The sequence below is a fragment of the Sparus aurata genome, chromosome 5, assembly GCF_900880675.1.
Source record: "Sparus aurata chromosome 5, fSpaAur1.1, whole genome shotgun sequence".
Classification (NCBI taxonomy): Eukaryota; Metazoa; Chordata; class Actinopteri; order Spariformes; family Sparidae; genus Sparus; species Sparus aurata.
The window spans coordinates 7711141-7728504 of NC_044191.1; the positions used below are offsets into that span (position 1 = coordinate 7711141).

General features: G+C 44.2%; 1 protein-coding gene across 1 annotated transcript in view; it reads left to right on the forward strand.

The window, feature by feature from the left end:
* Positions 1–1515: 1515 nt before the first annotated feature.
* Positions 1516–17364, forward strand: part of hmcn2 (hemicentin 2) — a 60776-nt gene continuing 44927 nt past the window's right edge. Inside the window, 14 exon segments of the mRNA XM_030417322.1 lie at positions 1516–1796; positions 4525–4595; positions 5264–5422; positions 6142–6264; positions 11673–11844; positions 11953–12059; positions 12142–12262; positions 12358–12621; positions 12720–12864; positions 13292–13413; positions 13643–13915; positions 14324–14465; positions 14783–14910; positions 16342–16455. Of these exon segments, the coding sequence (XP_030273182.1) occupies positions 1538–1796; positions 4525–4595; positions 5264–5422; positions 6142–6264; positions 11673–11844; positions 11953–12059; positions 12142–12262; positions 12358–12621; positions 12720–12864; positions 13292–13413; positions 13643–13915; positions 14324–14465; positions 14783–14910; positions 16342–16455 (2200 nt within the window). The 5' untranslated portion in view covers positions 1516–1537.

Consider the following 17364-nt stretch of genomic DNA (forward strand, 5'->3'; position numbering starts at 1 on the left):
ACTGCAACACGTCACCTGACTTTCCAGTGACATGGCTGTGAGTAGACAGTGTCTGATATATCATTTTTGGGTGAACTGTTCCTTTAAGGAGCTGTTTTGTTTGATGCGTAATGCACTGCTGCTCAGATGTGTGCTTGCAAAATGTGTCCTTTTATCTCCAATGAATCTCATCTCAAGGGGTTCGAATACTTCACACCCCTGATTGCGCAGTCTTCAATATTTCGAACATTAGCTGTGCAGATTTGCATCGAGCCTCTTCACTAACAGGGATTAATCTCGTGTTAAGCTCTTGTCATGCTTTGAAACACAGAATATCACATGCCAACTCCCTCTGTGGTGTAAGCCTGCTCTGTGTGGCTGTATAATGAATCATGGACTGCATAAAGGTGTGAATCCTTGTCATTGATGGGTGGCTTAATAAGGGGGCTCAGCGGCTTTTTGTGTAGAAGCTGCTGCTCAGACCTGCTGTCAGCTTTCTTCTCATCAAGGACACCTGAGGAAGAGTGAAGAGGAGTTCAGGGTCCAGGGCTGTCTGGGTACGCGTTTGATTCTCTTTGTATTATACTGAGGTTTCAAAGGTAGCTTCTGTAAGTAAGTGCAGTGAAGGATAAGTTGATTTTGAAAGGAAAGAGCAGGAAGAATCTGGGCTCCCACCACCTTCTTATGGGGAAGATGCTGAATCATTAACAGAATATCAGGGCTGACTTACCATTGTAGTCGGATCTCCTTGGACACTCTATAACAATGACAATAATATTTACTCATCGACATTTCTATCTAGATCAGCAACACAGTTAAAAGGGACAGTGACATTTGTGTTTGGCATGTCAAGCCATTCTATCCATTCATATGCCAAGGGGATATTTCTCAGGGTGGGCTATGTATAAAATTAGATTGGTGTCAGCTGAATATAAACTATGCCTATTTATAAAAACGAGGCTGTTACTGAGACAATGTTCTCGGCATGTCCATAATACAGACTCCAGACTCCGCTGGTAATGTGCGTAAAGCTGTTAAGAGGCCACGTCTCTTGGGGCCCACGTCGATTACGGAGAAAATCGAATGGTAGAGGGGGGAATGTTGGATAGGGTTAAAGCCGGGAAGTAACAGTGGGGTCGAGGTACACGCGCGCGCGCGCATGCAAACACACATACACACACACACACACACTCACACAAAAAAAATCAGGTTGGGTCTCGGGAACCTTTTAATACCCATCTCCGCCCCCGTTTGAAGCGTCAGAGCACCAGCTCTCCAGGGGCTCTCCAACACAGAGCCAGTCCGCACGCTCCTCCAAACTTTACGCACGGATGTACTCCAGTGGAAGTCTTTTACTCTGGATTTTGATGTGTTTCAGCTGAGCCGCATTGTTCCAAATATCTTTTCTACCGACTGGAAGCAGTCCCAGACTGTTAACTGCTTTGAGAGCTAAACTTTTCAAAACTTTATTTAACTTTTTTTTTTCTTTCTTTTTTTTTTTTTTTTTTTATGTGATTCGCTTCATTCCAGCAGACAGATGCAGTAAATCTAGAATAAAATGAGCGGCGTCTTATTAAAGTGTCTCATCCTGGCGCTCTGTGTCAGCGCGCACAGGCTCTTGGCAGTCCCCCGGGCTGAGGAGGAGGATGGATCCGGTGACAGCGCCTCGACTCTGGCCTTTGTGTTCGATGTTACCGGCTCCATGTACGACGATCTGAAACAGGTGATAGAGGGCGCCTCGCGGATCCTGGAGAAGACCCTGAACCGGAGGACCAGACCCATTAAAAACTTTGTCCTGGTCCCCTTCCATGACCCAGGTACACACTTTGTTCTTTCATAAACACCTAGACACAGGCGGTCCATTTCCTGTGAATGTGGTCGTCCTGAATCCTTTGTGAATTAATGCACATGGGCTAATTAAGATCAGTGATGGAATGTAACTGAGTACATTCACTCAAGTACTGTACCTAAGTTGAATGTCCATAAGAAGAACTTTGCTGGGGTATTTCAGTTTGCTGCTACTGTGTAACTTCCAATCTGGCATCTTTAAGATAAATGTTGCTCTATAGCTTTAGTAACTTGTAGATCACATGCTTCACCAGAGCCAAAGCAGCACATTTTAAAATGAATTTATTATATTTGCAGTCAGAGAAAAAAAGAAACAAACAAACATGGAATCCTAGAAACGAATAGGTGCTTAATATGGAATCGGATCTAGTGATTTGCCAGGCTGATCATCAGTCAACCTGTAGGAGGTATATACTTATAGAAATATATTTATAACTGACCTTTACTCAAAAAAGTTCCTAAAAGTCATACTGGGGTGAAAGTGAAGATATCAAGTTAAAATATCACTCATATGAAGGCGTGCTTGAGTGAAAGGCCTAAAGTATCTGATATTAAGAGTACTTTAGTATCAAAAGCACCAGTAAAAGCAGAAGATCCATATATTTACATGTATGTATATACTGCAGACTATGGGTTGACTCAGCATCGGATCTGATATTCAGCGTTTTTCTGGTGATCAGAATCAGTGTTTTATAATTCGATTGATGATGAAATGAATCCATTTGAAAATACGCTACTACTCTGATCCAGCATGTAATCTGTAAAGTAACTAGTAACTAAGTTGATAAATAAGTATAGTGGCGTAAACAGTATGCTATTTGCCTCCAAAACACAGTGAACTGGAAGTATAAAGTAGCAGGAAATACTCAAGTAAAGTAACTTTTAGCTGAAGTACAGTACTCGAGTAAATGTACTTAGTTACATTCCATTACTGCTTTTAATTATACTTTTGATACTTAAGTAAATTTGATTTAACTTAAAAGACTTTTAATCATGTAGTTTCATTATTGGTTACTTTCACTTTTACCAAGGTAATACTTTAGTTTGATATCTTTACTTTTGTCAAAGTATGATGTTTGGGTACTCTTAACAACGCTGAATAAAAAGGAAAATATGCCAAAACTGTTAGATTGTCCTGCCGGGTCCATCCAGATCCCGGCAACACGTTAGCCTCCTCTTTGTATAAATATAAGATCAGCATTTCCAGGTTACATTCCCCCTGATTTGATAGTTTCCTGGAGCTGTCATCAGAGCTCCGTAAATTGAGTTTTACTCTAAGAGATGACAGAAACATCAAACTACAGCTCATCTCAGAAACTGTAGCACATGTAGTAAGTTAAGCAGAGTAAGTCCACTTACATGGAGCAAACTGTTCCGAGACGCCAGACAAGGAATATGCAAGGTTTACATTGCGAGGGGTCTGTGGGACAGGTAAGCCCTCTTTAACCCCCCCTGCATCTGTCCTTCTACACGGGAAAGCTTGAAAATAAGAGTGCTCTAATGGGGGAGGGTGTTTGAGCACTGATGAGAAGCATATGCTGTCTGCTTGTGTGTAATTACCCCAATCACCCCCCTCCTCACCCCTCCCTCTCCTGCATCCAAGCCTCCGGAAAACCCTCCTAGCCCCCAGTTTAGCCAGCCAGGGTGGTGGGGGTGTGGTTGGTGGGCTTCACTAACACCACACATTCTGTCTGTGTTTAATGTGCCTTGCCCTTGGGGGACCTTGTAAACTTCCAAGACTGCAAAGAAGCCGCGGCGGCTGACAAAGAGGCGTGACAGCGCTGTCAGTGTTTTACAGTCACTCCAGAGGGGGAGACGAGGACTTGAAAGCCTCCACTGTTGGAAAATAGATTGAGGATGAGTTAGAAATATCATCAGCTTGACACACGTCTGCAAGCTGTGTATCATTAGCCTGACGATGACGCTTGAAAATGGTATTTGACAGTTGGAATGACAAGCACAGACACACAGAAATCACGAGGCTCCACCCTACCTGATGAGGGTCTTTTCTGCAGTAATTATGATGAAAGGCTTGTGTTTATGGACAACAGTGTTCTATAGCAAAAACAATGTGTTCTCTGTGTATCGGTTAATGTTTACTGTTCCATCGATTGGCCCCAGAAGGCGTCCAAGTACGTGTCAGGCCCTGACAGGCTCTTATCCATCATGTTGCTGCTTGAGAACCAGAGGAAGTCGCCCGGCAAAAAAAAATGCTGACTACAGCTGCGGAAAATGATTATTCTGCCGTCGTCTGAACTTTGGCCAGATTGCAAAGATTTGTGTAAAATAAAACCCGAGCACTGTTTTTTCTCAGTGCACCAGCCCCTCTTGTGTTGTGTGCTGCGTGTGATTGATATTCATGTCGTGCACAAAAGCTACAGGGCATCACGCTGGTCCTGATAAATTATGCTGTGGCTTAGAAGGAGTTTTGATGCTGCAGATGCTTTTTTTTCTCCTCTGTTTACAGACGCTGAACTGCTGAGAGGGGACAACTAAACCCTTTGTTCTTAGAGTTATTTTGTTGCGTTTTTGAAGAAAAATCCAGACAAGTTAGACCTCAGCACTTATTCAGTTGGGATGAATATTTGTAGGCATACACCACATCTCTGATTAAGCTCACTTGATTTGATTTTGTTCAGTCCAAAAGCCTCTGTGTGGTTTCTTTGAAGATATCCATCATGTACTCTCCCCTCGCAGATATCGGCCCCGTGTCCATCACCACCGACCCCAAGAAGTTCCAACAGGATCTGCAGGAGCTGTTTGTCCAGGTGGGCACCAGAACACATGAAGTTATTATCCTGTCAGACTGGGTCAGACTTGTGTTGTTCCACACTTAATCGAGTGCTGCTGGGTGAACTACCATTGCTTAAAGGAAAAGTCCAACTAAAAACAAAAAAGTGTTGTCGTCCACAAAACAGTTCTGGAGCTTTAGGGCAAAACAGCGTTGCAGCATTCCCCTAAAAAGAGTTATAAAAGGGCTCCTTGCAGCTCGTCGAGAGTGATCTAAGTTTCTGTAAGCCCTGAGATGCCAGATTGATTTGAGGAGGAAGTTATTTAAACCCTCAACTCATGGCTGAGCTCTTGCACCACCTTCAGACAGGGTACGCGCTAACACTTTTAGCTGAGCAGCTACAGTGAGATTTGGATGTATAAAAAATAAAAAATGTATCCTAAAGCAACAATAGTTAGAAATTGATGTATTATTAGATAATGGGAATATTATCTTATTTCTTCTTTCAAGAGTTTGCTTAGTTTTGCTTACAGTTTTAAATGTGGGCCCTCAGCCTTCTCCTGCACACCTTTCGATCTTAAAGTGTGCAAAAGCTGCACTCTGTGAGTTGTTTCTAAATGTGAAATCAAGTTGAAGGAAGGTTCAAATATGATATTTAGAGTTTTTTTCCAGAAGTAGTTGATCATGTGAGATTCTGTCACACAGGGTGGGGGCGACTGTCCTGAGATGAGTATCGGAGCCATAAAGAAGGCCTTGGAGGTTTCTCTGCCTGGATCCTTTATCTACGTCTTCACTGATGCCAGAGCCAAAGACTACCGCCTGAAAAGAGATGTTCTGCAGCTGGTGCAGCTCCGTCAGTCACAGGTACAGGCCTAGAAACTGGACAGGGTTGTGAGGACCTCAGACATCCATACTGAATCAGTCCAGGGTTGGAATTTGAATAATTTCAATGTCAGCGAGCGGACATATGATTGAGATTCCTCCCTCATGGTACAAACAACAATAATGCAAGCATTTTATTAGTTTGGTTTTACCAATAATGTTTTATTGCTAGGCAAAGAGAAGTCTGGTTGAAGGCCATCCAGGCACTTCGAATTATAGTGCTTAAATAAGAAATAACTGCAGCATGTTTCGACCATTAGTTCTGAGAGCCCTGACAAAGATGTAGTGGTCGAAACATGTTGCCTTTTTAAACGATTAAGCCACGATCATAAACTTTTTTTTCAGTATTTCCTTTTTAGTTTGACACATTTTCTTACATTTGGGGTGCCTGGATTGCATTCTTGAAACATACTTAAAGCTTTGAATACCTGATCCACAGAGGTTTGAGTGTCTTTGCATTTATCACATGCTGTAACAAAAGAGATAGAGAGGCATGCTGGGAAAGATCTACATTCCAATGAAGTTCCCCGATGCTCAGCTGAGCTAGGGAAAGTTTCTTCAAAGTTACCCTTTCTCAGCCTTGGCGTGAAGCATGACAATGAGCATTAGCGTCACTTTGGAGCCAACTGAAAGCAAGTCTGTGGAAAGCAAACAGTGAACGGTAGTAATCCTCTTAACTCTCCTGCCCCCTTCGTTCCCAGGTGGTATTTGTGTTGACCGGGGACTGTGGGGACCGCTCTCAGCCGGGCTACAGGGCTTATGAGGAGATCGCTGCCACCTCGTCTGGACAGATCTTTCACCTGGACAAGCAGCAGGTCAACGAGGTGAGAGCGCTGCAGAGCACATGGCACTGCAATGACCAAACCCTTGTTAAACCCGTTCATAGACACTGAAAGAGAAATGTTTAAGTTAAAAACATGGAATGATGTGATGTCAAAAACATCTATGTGCCGTGTTGCAGAGATGCCCACTGAAGTCAGCATGCTAACCAGCTTGCCCTGGTCCATCCAATCTTGTAACACCGCTTTGTGCCACAAGAGGTGATTGGCCGATAGCCCCCTTAGTTTCAGCTGGGAGATGAGTGCAAGTGGCGAGTTTGCTACATAATCTAAGATTTAAGATTTTTTGGCTTAGACGCTTTTATTATGCAGTAGACAGATAGGAAATATGGGAGAGAGAGGGGGATGTGACATGCAGCAAAGGACCTCCGGCCGGAATCGAACCGGGTCGGCTGCATTTATGGCATGCGCTCTAACCACTCGACCACCTGCGCGCCGACCCCATTAACTTTTGTTGCAAATCCAGATATAGGGAGTGATCCAGAAACTTTTTCCCATTTTTTTTTTACACTGCACAATAGGACTTTTTTCTTGAAGGGGCTCTATGGAACAATTTGTAGCAATGTACACGTATTAATCACTTTTTACTGGCCATATGTCAGCAGATGGCAACATGATGTGAAAAATGAGAACTTCCCCATCTCTCTTGATTGCCTATATCAGGCTGTGGATGATTATACCTTGTTTAGTGCTGTTGGACTGGGGATTTCTTTGTGAAGGACTCGGGTTGGATTTTCCATGACTGTCCAAAGGATGTGACTTGAGTACAGTTTGATGCTGAAGCAGTAGTGGGTGGTTTGAAATTTACAGTGATACAGGGCTATCACGTTTGATGTTGGATTAGGTTTGATTGAATTAATGGGCACTGTTGTTGGGCCATGGCGGAGGTATGCGCTCTACTGAGTGCCATTCTAGTTTAACCTGTTTTCCTTACTAATCAGAAAAATACACACCGTACACCATCTACATACTTAACCACTTAATAGCTTCATTAACTCTTGAGAAAAGCTTAATTCACGCTCAACATTTACTAAATAATAACCTAGATGCCAGACTCTCTCTCCCCTGTTGCTTAATATCTCTCCTGTCTCCACCTGATGTGTCTTGTTATCGTAGTCTGGATTGGAGACATTGTAAATCACTTCCATACTGCATCCCATGTCCTACACATGACCTCCGTTGGTCTTAAAGGCTGTGTTCAGTCCCAGCCAGGTTGAGCTGAGCCCCAATGCCTGTGTTGACTCTCCCAGCGACCTGAGGTCGCAGTCCAGGAATACTCCAGCCAGCTAATGAGGCCACTAGCTCCACAACAAACAGATGTAATTGGCGAAAGAGCAGCGGTTTTTGTTTAATCTGGTGATATGCTGCCCCTATAGTTTGGAGCTACAGTACCTTCAAATTCTGGCCACCTACACCTTTAATTCCTTGTTGAGTATACAGATATCAAAAGGGTTATACGTCACCTAATAATGGAGAACAGCAGGGGTAGGAGGGAAACACACCCCATTTGACCCACTGATGTAATAATAGTGATTTCATTTCGAGTAATCAAATGGTTCCGAAGCTGATATTAAACTTCCTGGTCATATGATACGGGTGAGTGACTCTTTAATATCGGAAGCAGCATGTAACAGAAGCCCAGTCTCAGAAGCCAAAGACAGCAGGGCTCACTTCCCAGGCAGACGTAAAAGAAGCCAGAGTTTCCTCTGGAAGAGACACTGGTATCCTGCGTGTCAGCACAGGAGATGGCTGGGCAGCGCTGAGCGGGGGCCAACTGGTGGCCCACTGAACCTCTGAACTCACATGTGTTTGTGTGTGTGTGCGGGTCTGTTTCCTGTCAAGTCATGCTTGCATGTAGCTAAACATACAATGTCTGTGTGTGGGGCAGCTGGGTTAATTATCACTCCATAATCCTGCCAGCTGTTTAAGGAGTGTTTGAATGTCATTTTGTGTTGCAGTATTAAGTGAACAGGATTCCTAATTCACTCTGGCCCTCGCACCTCTACCCAACATGGCTTTGTGTTAAAGTAGCCTAAAGTACACTGGCATGTTCTCGGCGTACTGTTACAAGTAAATTGCATGTCTTTTTCTTGGATCCGTGCTGAATTAATGAATGTCAGTGGTTTTTAGACCTGTGTGATTGTAGCTCTTGGGTGGCAAACTTTTTTTCCAAATTAATGCAAATCCTTTAATCCTAAAAAAGCTCAGAACTAGTGTTACTCTTACCAAAATATTCCCATCTTGATAGCAGTTTAATAAAGTGTGCCCAAATCAAATATACAAAATCTTTTTTGTGGCGTCCGGGGAGCGGGGAGGGGAGGGAAAACAGACCCCTTATTTTACTCTCTAATCCCAGGATATGATCTGTCATGGCCTCCCTCCTTCCAACACAGCTGCCCAGTGAGGCTGGCTCCAAGTCTTCACACAGCAGCTCATTGTCAGCTCTACATATCACACTCTTTACACTCTTTAAATTTGGTCTGGTTATGATCAACAAGAGGATAAGCCAACAAGAGCGTGGACAAGAAAGATCCGCTAATGTGCTGTCAGACTTGGACCGTGATCTGCGTTCCTCATGATAATGATGCCATCCTTACTCATCGGCAGCCTGAAGCACTGATCAAAAATTGGGGCTGTGATTTCTTAGCTTCCAGATAATGTCTGCTGTGATGTGTGCTTGCAGAGGGTTTGAAAGAAGCACGTGCAGCGAAGGATATGGCCAGTTTGTACCTCACAGGCTGCACATACACTCAATGCAAGAGCCTTTAAGAGTCATTTTTTACCATTGCCCTTATGGTTTCCTCATTACGTGGATGCAGCAGTGAATTGAGAAGCTGGTAAACAGAAAGCCAGGTAACATTTATCCTTGTCTTCCTGAGCGCACTGAACAAAGGCGCCATCTATGTAGCAGCTGCTGCTCTCAAATACAGGCCAATTGTGACAGGCACAGCCTCGTCAGGTGTGTCGACTCCCACTGAGAAGAAGCAGGGGGTCCACCTGGGACTGATTCCATCTCATAACCTTGATTTGTAGCGGGACATCATCCTGCACATGTCTCAAGGCATGGTGTTTAAACTTGGTTAAGGACTAAACTGACCCCTGCCCACTATGTGGTCTGGAGTCAAGCTGTTGTGTTTAAAGTAACGGTTCACCCAAAAATGGAAATTCAGTCATTATCTACCCATCAGAGGTGTCTTCTGAAGTTAGCATGCTAACCAGCTAGTCTTGGCCCCTAATACCACCATCGTTCCAGTAGTCTAGTAGTGTGTTAGCCCCTGGTAGTTCCATCTGGAAGAGTCTGAGCGGCAAATTTGCTTAGTTTTACAAGCTCTCTCTTATATTTACATGTTTTGGTGTGTACATGATTCATTTTTACCAGAAGTTTTGGAATCGGTCCAGCAGATTGCCTCAGCTGGCAATGGCTGAAAGGTAATTCCTTGCGGCAACTCCAATCATCAAAGTTACGTCCATTAAAAGTGCTCGATTCCTACAGAGGGGGACCTTTTTTGTTGAAAAATAAGATCCTTTTTGTACAGTTCATCCTGCATAATCCAGGTCTACGAAGCTCGGAGATTTCAAATTGATTCGAAAAGACGTTTGTTCTGTCGCTGCTAAGCATTTGCGTGCACCTAGCTACTTAAGTTGTTTAGGAACACCTGCAATGCTGCTGTGAAGCACAGTTTCACCTGACTTTCCAGCAGCATGTGGGAATTAGTTTCAGTTTTGGGTGAACTGCTGCATTATTCACTGTGCGGCCATGTATTTCTTCTGCTGGTAATGTACCTGAACAAGTAAGGGGAATACAGCATCACGCCAGCCTTAGCTAACCCTTCTTCTCCGGCCCATCTGTCATGCTTCTATGAATAGCAGAGGGGGGTCCTTCCTGTAACAGCCCTCGACTGAGACACGCCGGATGAGGTTTCACAGGACTTAAGATCCTCAGCATTCCCAGAGGTTGAGGCAGGGAGTGGCTGCTCAACCCAGCGTGATCCTGCAGACCCGCCGCGGCCCGGACAGCAAGTCGTCCCGTCTCTTCACTCCACATCCTTTTATCTGAGGTCTGAGGGCAGAGTCGTGCCCACTCATCTCTGCGCTCTTGCATAAGAAATAGACTGTCCTGAGGCAGATGTAGGTCACCTCTTAGCAGTTTCCTGCCCTGCTGGTGATGGCTGCACATGTGGCAGACATTACAGCTGTTTCCAGTTGTAAAACGGGGAGAGGAACCAGCTGCTGTCAGCACCCAGTGGACCTGATAGACAAAAAGCGGAGGCCTGATAATTTAATTATCAAAGGCTCTCCTTGTTTCAGTTTTCTGTTCGTTTTCATAAATGTCTTAAAATGTGTTGCCGTTGGCTCCGTCTCCAAGAGCCCGCTGAAAAAATGTTTTCACTTTGTTTCATTACAGACGCAGCTCAGCCATAATGTCTCTGCGTATGAGGTCAAAACAAATACTAGACAGCAGTTGCTTGTTAAGCATTTGGAAGAAGGAAGATTGTGTCTGCTGAGACCACTGAAATGAGACTGCGAAATATCAATGGGCTCTTCTGCTTCTGTTTTCATTTTAGAGAAAACAAAAGGGAAACTGTTACTGAAAGCCATCATAATGATTATACCTAGAAGGTCAAGCACCTGTCAAAACGGAAATTCTATAGTGTTGGATATTCCTGTGGAGAGCCACTGAGGGACATCATTGTCTCGGAGATGATCATTTATGCCATTAAATGCAATCAAACTGTCAACCATTATGTCAGACATTAGGTAATCTTTGCTCTGAGCACCAGAATGACTCATATAAGAAGTGAGCCTCTTGCAGTCCTAATGTGTCACTGTCTGACCTCATCTGGCTTCGTAAGCTTAACTGATTCAACATCAGCCAGCTTTTTCTGCCATGTATGATCCTGCTTATTAATCACGTTGAATCTGTGGAATACACAGTTTTACTGTATTTCCAGAACAAAGTAACCCCCCTACCTCACATCCACCGCTTTCTATTCTGATGAACAAGTCTTATGATTCATGAAAGCTGTAGGAGGGGGACTTCTTCCTGACAGACTTCCACTTTGAGAGACACTCCTCTGGGAATACATGCTTGGGAGTGCAGAAAACTGCATGTTATCAGTTTGACAGAAGAACTGCTTCACTTTTCCTTTGTTTAGGCAAAGTCCCTCTGAGGAATAGTTTTGCAATGAAAGAATAGTCCAGAGACAAAGGCCAGCCTGAGCCTTGGGTAGGGAAGAGGTTGGTTGGAACTTTCAGGGAAAGGCCAACATCGTGCCCTTCCTGCTCTTGTCATCTCTCTAAGTTAGCCTCATCGACTGACGCGTGTGTTACCTCCGGCGTGACATGTAGCTCTGTTACGGTTCGTGTGATGTTATTTTTTCTCCTCCTGCCAGGTTTTGAAGTGGGTGGAGGAGACGGTCCAGGCCATGAAGGTCCACCTGCTGTCCTCCAACCATGATGGAGGCCAGGAGAACAAGTGGGAAGTGCCCTTTGACCCCAGCCTTCGAGAGGTCACTGTGTCACTCAGTGGACCAGGACCACAAATCCAGCTCAGCGATCCCTTTGGTAGACACATTAATACTGTTTTCTTTCTTGCCACCAAACAAGAGAAGATGTATTTTACATTTTAAATGACATTTACCAAAAGTTGACATTATTGTGCTTTTTTCTTAGGCCGTGTAGTTGGTGTAGAGCAGGGCCTTAAAGAGCTGTTGAACATTCCAAACTCTGCTCGTGTCGTCAATCTGAAGTTCCCCAGACCCGGGGCTTGGACACTGAAGGTACTGCCACGGTGACCATATATGTTACTACTACTACTTCATGACAGTGGGCTGGATTAAAACTATTAACTTCCTTCTAAAGACGAGCTGCAGTGGGCGCCATACTCTGAGGGTCACAGGAGTCAGCAATCTTGACTTCCGAGCCGGCTTTTCCAGTGTACCTGTTTCGGAGTTCAACCACACCAGAGAGAGGCCAATAAAAGGTGCTAAACCTGGCTCTGTTAACCTCCTTAGTCTTATTTGAAGGGAAGAACAAGTGCAGACGATGACAACATGACGATATTTCTTTGTCTCTCAGGACTTCCAGCCCATGTTTTGCTGAAATGCACGAGCCTGAAGCCTCCCGGGCAGCTGAGCCACGTGGAGCTCATGTCCGGCTCGGGTCGCTCCTTACGCACCATCCCCGTCCCTCTGCCCTCTGACCTCGGCCAACAAGGACTGTGGAGTCTCCCGGAGTTCCGCGCCCCCTCCCAGAGCTTCTTCATCAAGGTGACAGGCAAAGACGAGGAGGGCTACCGCTTCCAAAGGCTGTCCAGTGTCTCCTACACCAACATCGTTCCAGGCGAGACAACCCCCTTCCTCCAGAGCCACTCTGCTGTGTCTCTCACACCTCATTAATCTCTCTGGTGACCTTTAACTTTTGTTTCCTCCCTTGTGTAGATCCCCCAGTTGTGAGCATGCCTGATGTGGTGAAGGGCTTCTACATGCAGCCAGCTGTGATTGGCTGCTCGGTGGAGAGTGACATTCCCTACAGGCTAAGATTTACCAGAAATGGGATTACACTGGGAGAAGAGAGGTCCTTTCAGTGAGTCTGTCCTCTATCTTTTCAGCATTCTGTAATATTGAGTCGCCTTCCTCAGATGCTGCAACTTCATGTACTCGTTAACTGCAGTGAAAAACACTTATTAGGTCACTCACTACTCCTACCACGCCTGTAAAGCATTAGACTCTTGACTTTTATTGGCTCATCCGTCAGGAAACTGGTATACAAAGTCAATTTTGTGAACATTACATATTCGATTGTGTCATCTAGAGAAATCAACAAAGGGGCTATTCTTTCCCCGTGTTGATGCTCTGCTTTGAATTACATTCATGAAGTGAAGCTGACTCGGGATGAAAACTATTCCCAGTGTGTGTGTGTGCCAGAGATACTAATTGAATGTGATCCTAGAATAGGATCTCAGTGCTATCGTCATGCTCAAGCCAACTGACCGAGCGTGTCTTTCTATCAGGAATTCTGCCATTGCATCATGGGAGATTGCACGTGCATCAGCTGAGGATGAAGGCCTGTACGAGTGCATAGCACAGAGCAGCGCAGGGCAGGGACGTGCCTTAACGGAGCTGACTGTGAGAGGTTTGTCACACACACACAATGCAAACACACACACACACCTCCGCAGATGTTTTGCCTGCATACATCACAGTCACAGCGAGACTTTGAAATAAGTGCCAGACATTTTTTTTTTTTCTATCTTTGATTCATGGCTAAGACATCAACATGATACAAAGCATGCCAGCAGAAACATTTTCTGCGCTGTTTATTCACCGCTGATAACAGCAGTTTGATGTTTCCACTGAAACAGAGCCTCCTCCAGTCCTGAAGCGGGCAGTGAACGTGACTTCCTCTGTGGGAAGCGTGGCGGTGCTCTCCTGCCAGGTTGAAGGCTCCATGCGGCATAACTTGACCTGGAGCCGAGCGGGTCATACTATCCGAGCCCGTGCGGGGAGGGTCAAGGTGCTTTCGGACTCATCCCTGCAGATCAGTGGGGTGCGGACTCAGGATGCTGGGGCGTACCACTGTGTGGCCACTAACGCCCACGGAGACAGCAGAATCACCGTGTGGCTTCTCGTCCCAGGTACGGTAGCATGATACGCTGCACGTCATATGCTTAAACACTTAACACAGTGGGGCCTCATGGCTCCCCTCAGGCCCTCGTCATCTGTTTTCCATTACTGGCTCAGCCTCCTCGCAGTCAGATTGAGCCACTCCCTCATCAGAAAGTGTTTTTCATCAGACAGAACTGATGCATGTTGCTTCTTTTGTGGGCATTTGCTAATGAATTTCAAAAACAGACAAATAAATGATTACGTTTTCCTCATCGTGATCCCCTAGTCATGGAGTCAGACATTGATTGCTAGTAATTGCATTGTAGCACACGTCATCAGGAGTTTACTGTTGTTAAACTTGGAAGTCATAAATAGCATCATGTAGCGATGACAGGCCCTGAGTCATTGTCAGCACTGTGCCTCTGTTTGAATTGTAGAGGCTCCTTCTGTGGTAGTTCACCCCCAGAGCCAGGCTTTCTCCCGGGGGGACGAGATCCGCCTCATCTGCTCTGCGTCCGGCTCCCCCCCTCCCCAGCTCTTCTGGAGCCATGGAAACATGTTCCTCACTAATCGGCCGAGGTAAGGGAACTCTCAGCCCACTCAACACCTCCAGCACAGAGGTCTCAGAAAGTCATTACATTCCAATTTGACTACATGCGCGATTGCCACATCGTGTTTGGATCGCAGCATACATTTACATCTCCTGATATAAAATCTTGTTTCCAAACCACAGCTACTTCAAATGTCGGTGTAAAATACATATTCAAAGAAATATTTCTCTCATGATACCCGAGAGTAGCGAAGCGAAAGGTTCAGAGATGAATTGCTGTCCTACATCTGCACATGTAATCTAAAAAGATTCAACAAACGGGAATTCTGTCGATTGCGTTATACAGGTTGAGTCTAAATCAATATGGAGTTCTGAACATAAGAGGGGCCCTCCCAGAGGATGCTGGGAACTACACATGTTTGGCAACCAATGAAGTTGGGACCTCCTCTCAGTCTGTGTCACTGACGTTTGCAGGTAAGTTAAGAATAGCTGCAGATGTGAGGGTGAGGATGATGATAGTGGAATGATCCTTTTTCATTTCATGAAATTTGTGCTCTGAATTTTGTCTCTGGTGGAATTCATTTTTTTAGACATCAAATAAGGCAGCACTGTAGTTTACAGTTTTTTCTTATTTTACTTTATTGACATACATAGGCATACAGCTGTAATTACATTCTTCTTCTTTCACTATAGCATTTTTAATAATAAGATGCTTAAACCATAGCAATATCATATTAATTTATCTAAAGCAAATTGTACATCCAAAACCACTGAACTCTCAAGCTGCTGTAACCATTCTGATTAAGATAAGTGTTAAATAACTTTGGTCAGTAACCCATGTCACTCCACCCTTGCTCATGCAGTAAAAGAGAAAAGAAATGTTCTGGTATCTCTGCCCACTTTATCAAATCAGGTCAGAGAACTCCATTCCATCACTCCTGCTGACAGCTTATACGACCAAAAAGGTCAAGTGATAAAACATGTGAAGAAAAGAAAGAGGCAAAGAGAGCTGCGCTGAAAAAAACAAAGCTATCATATCAAGTGTGGCGACGTAGAGAGGAGGGAGGGGCCAGCTAACTGTAAAATGAACAGGATCTAAAACGCTTAGGACAGCTTTAATGTACACATTCATATTTTTGATAATGAACCATGTTAAAGGTTTCCTCGTAAAATTACTTCTCTCAGAATTCCTTTCATATCCATGCAAAATTGGTTTCGTAATTAAAAGACAGAATCATTCTGAATTGAATCTAATGGAATTGGAAATTGAATCAATCAGGACTTTGTGAAGCGGAATCGAATCGAGTCAAGTCGGTTTGATTTATTTAGCCCAGAATCACCATTGACCATTCTCCAGGAGCATTTGTTCTGTGAGTCATCGATATTCAGTGTAAGCTTTGTTCCAGCTCTGAGCAGAGGCCAAGCGAGTGAGGCCACGTGTGGCCCCGTCTCACACGGTAGAAACATCTCTCTGTTTGTTTTGTGAGAGCTCGTAGTCGTAGACCTCAAGCTTCTGTCATGGCATGTCAGTTGGTGGTTGACAGAGACCTCAGCACTAATAGACTGTGGCAGCCTCTTCCTGGGGCATGCTGGTTTTATACACACTTGTCTCTGAATGTCATTTTTAACAACATTGATCTGTCAAGGCAGCGAGAGAGCCGTGTGAGATGGATCAGCTCATCCTTTCAGCTCCACTTTCTGCCTGCTCCCAGAGCATCTTTCCCAGCTCTGTTGGCTCAGAGTGTGTGTAAAATCTAAGCTTAGGGTTTTATGTTTACCGCAGGTTTATTGCGCAGCCTTTGCTGGTTTAAGCCAACCTTACTTTTCTGGTATCTCCAGATATAGTAGCCTACATGCAAATCTAGTGAATTGCTATAAAATGAAAATGCCTTTTCTTTCCTTCAGAGGTGCCTAAAATAACAGTGACACAACAGGTCATACTTGTGTCTGTTGGCGGTGACGCGACACTGAAGTGTCAAGCCACAGGCTCCCCACCTCCTCTTGTCCACTGGTTCAAAGGTAAGTTTAAGGCTAAATTCACCCCAAAAAGGAAAATTGAGTGATTATCAACATAACCCTATGAAGATGGAATGTTGGGTGAAGTTATATAGTCCGCAAAACATTGCTGGAGCTTTACAGCAAAACAGCATTCTCCTGAGCGACTGAAGTAGCTGGGGATTTGTTTCAAAAGGAAAGAAACATAGAATGGCTCCATACAGCTCATCCAAAGTACGCCATGACTCTGGAATCCCTGAAATTACAATTTGATTTTAAAATACATTATTTGTAACCTCAACGTGCAGTAGAGCTAGTGAACCCACTCAAGACTGATTCAGAAGTGTTTTTTTTGTCAGCGGTTATATTTTAAAACTTTAAAACTACTGAAAAATGAAAACATCTGCTAGTTTAATAAGTGCAATTGCTGTATTCCGAGTCTACGGAGGCCCGAGATCCCAAATGGACATGAAAAGACGATGTTAACACCCTTTTTAAAAAGGACATCTTCACTGTAGCTACTAGACTAAACGCGTTTGAAGTTTGATTCAAAGATTCAAAGTGTTTTTATGCACACATATGCACAGTGAGCTAACATGTTTCTCTGTACAATGAAATTCTTCCTTTGCTGTCCACAGAATGCCAACAGTGTAAAAAAGAAATATATACAACCGAAATATACAAAGTAAAGCACTTTTACAAGGCACATGTGATGAATAAGAAAAATAAACGGCAATAGTAATAAAAATAAAACAGTGCAAATCTGAGAGTACCATGGCTTCATCTTTTCAAATGTAAGGTGCCAGAAATGTTTTATGGACTACAAAACTGCACCTGACTCTTCATCCACACGGTGGTGAGTAGATAATGACTGAATTGTCCCTTTAAGGTCAAATACATAAAATGGTTCACATAAAAGTGACAGAGGAAATG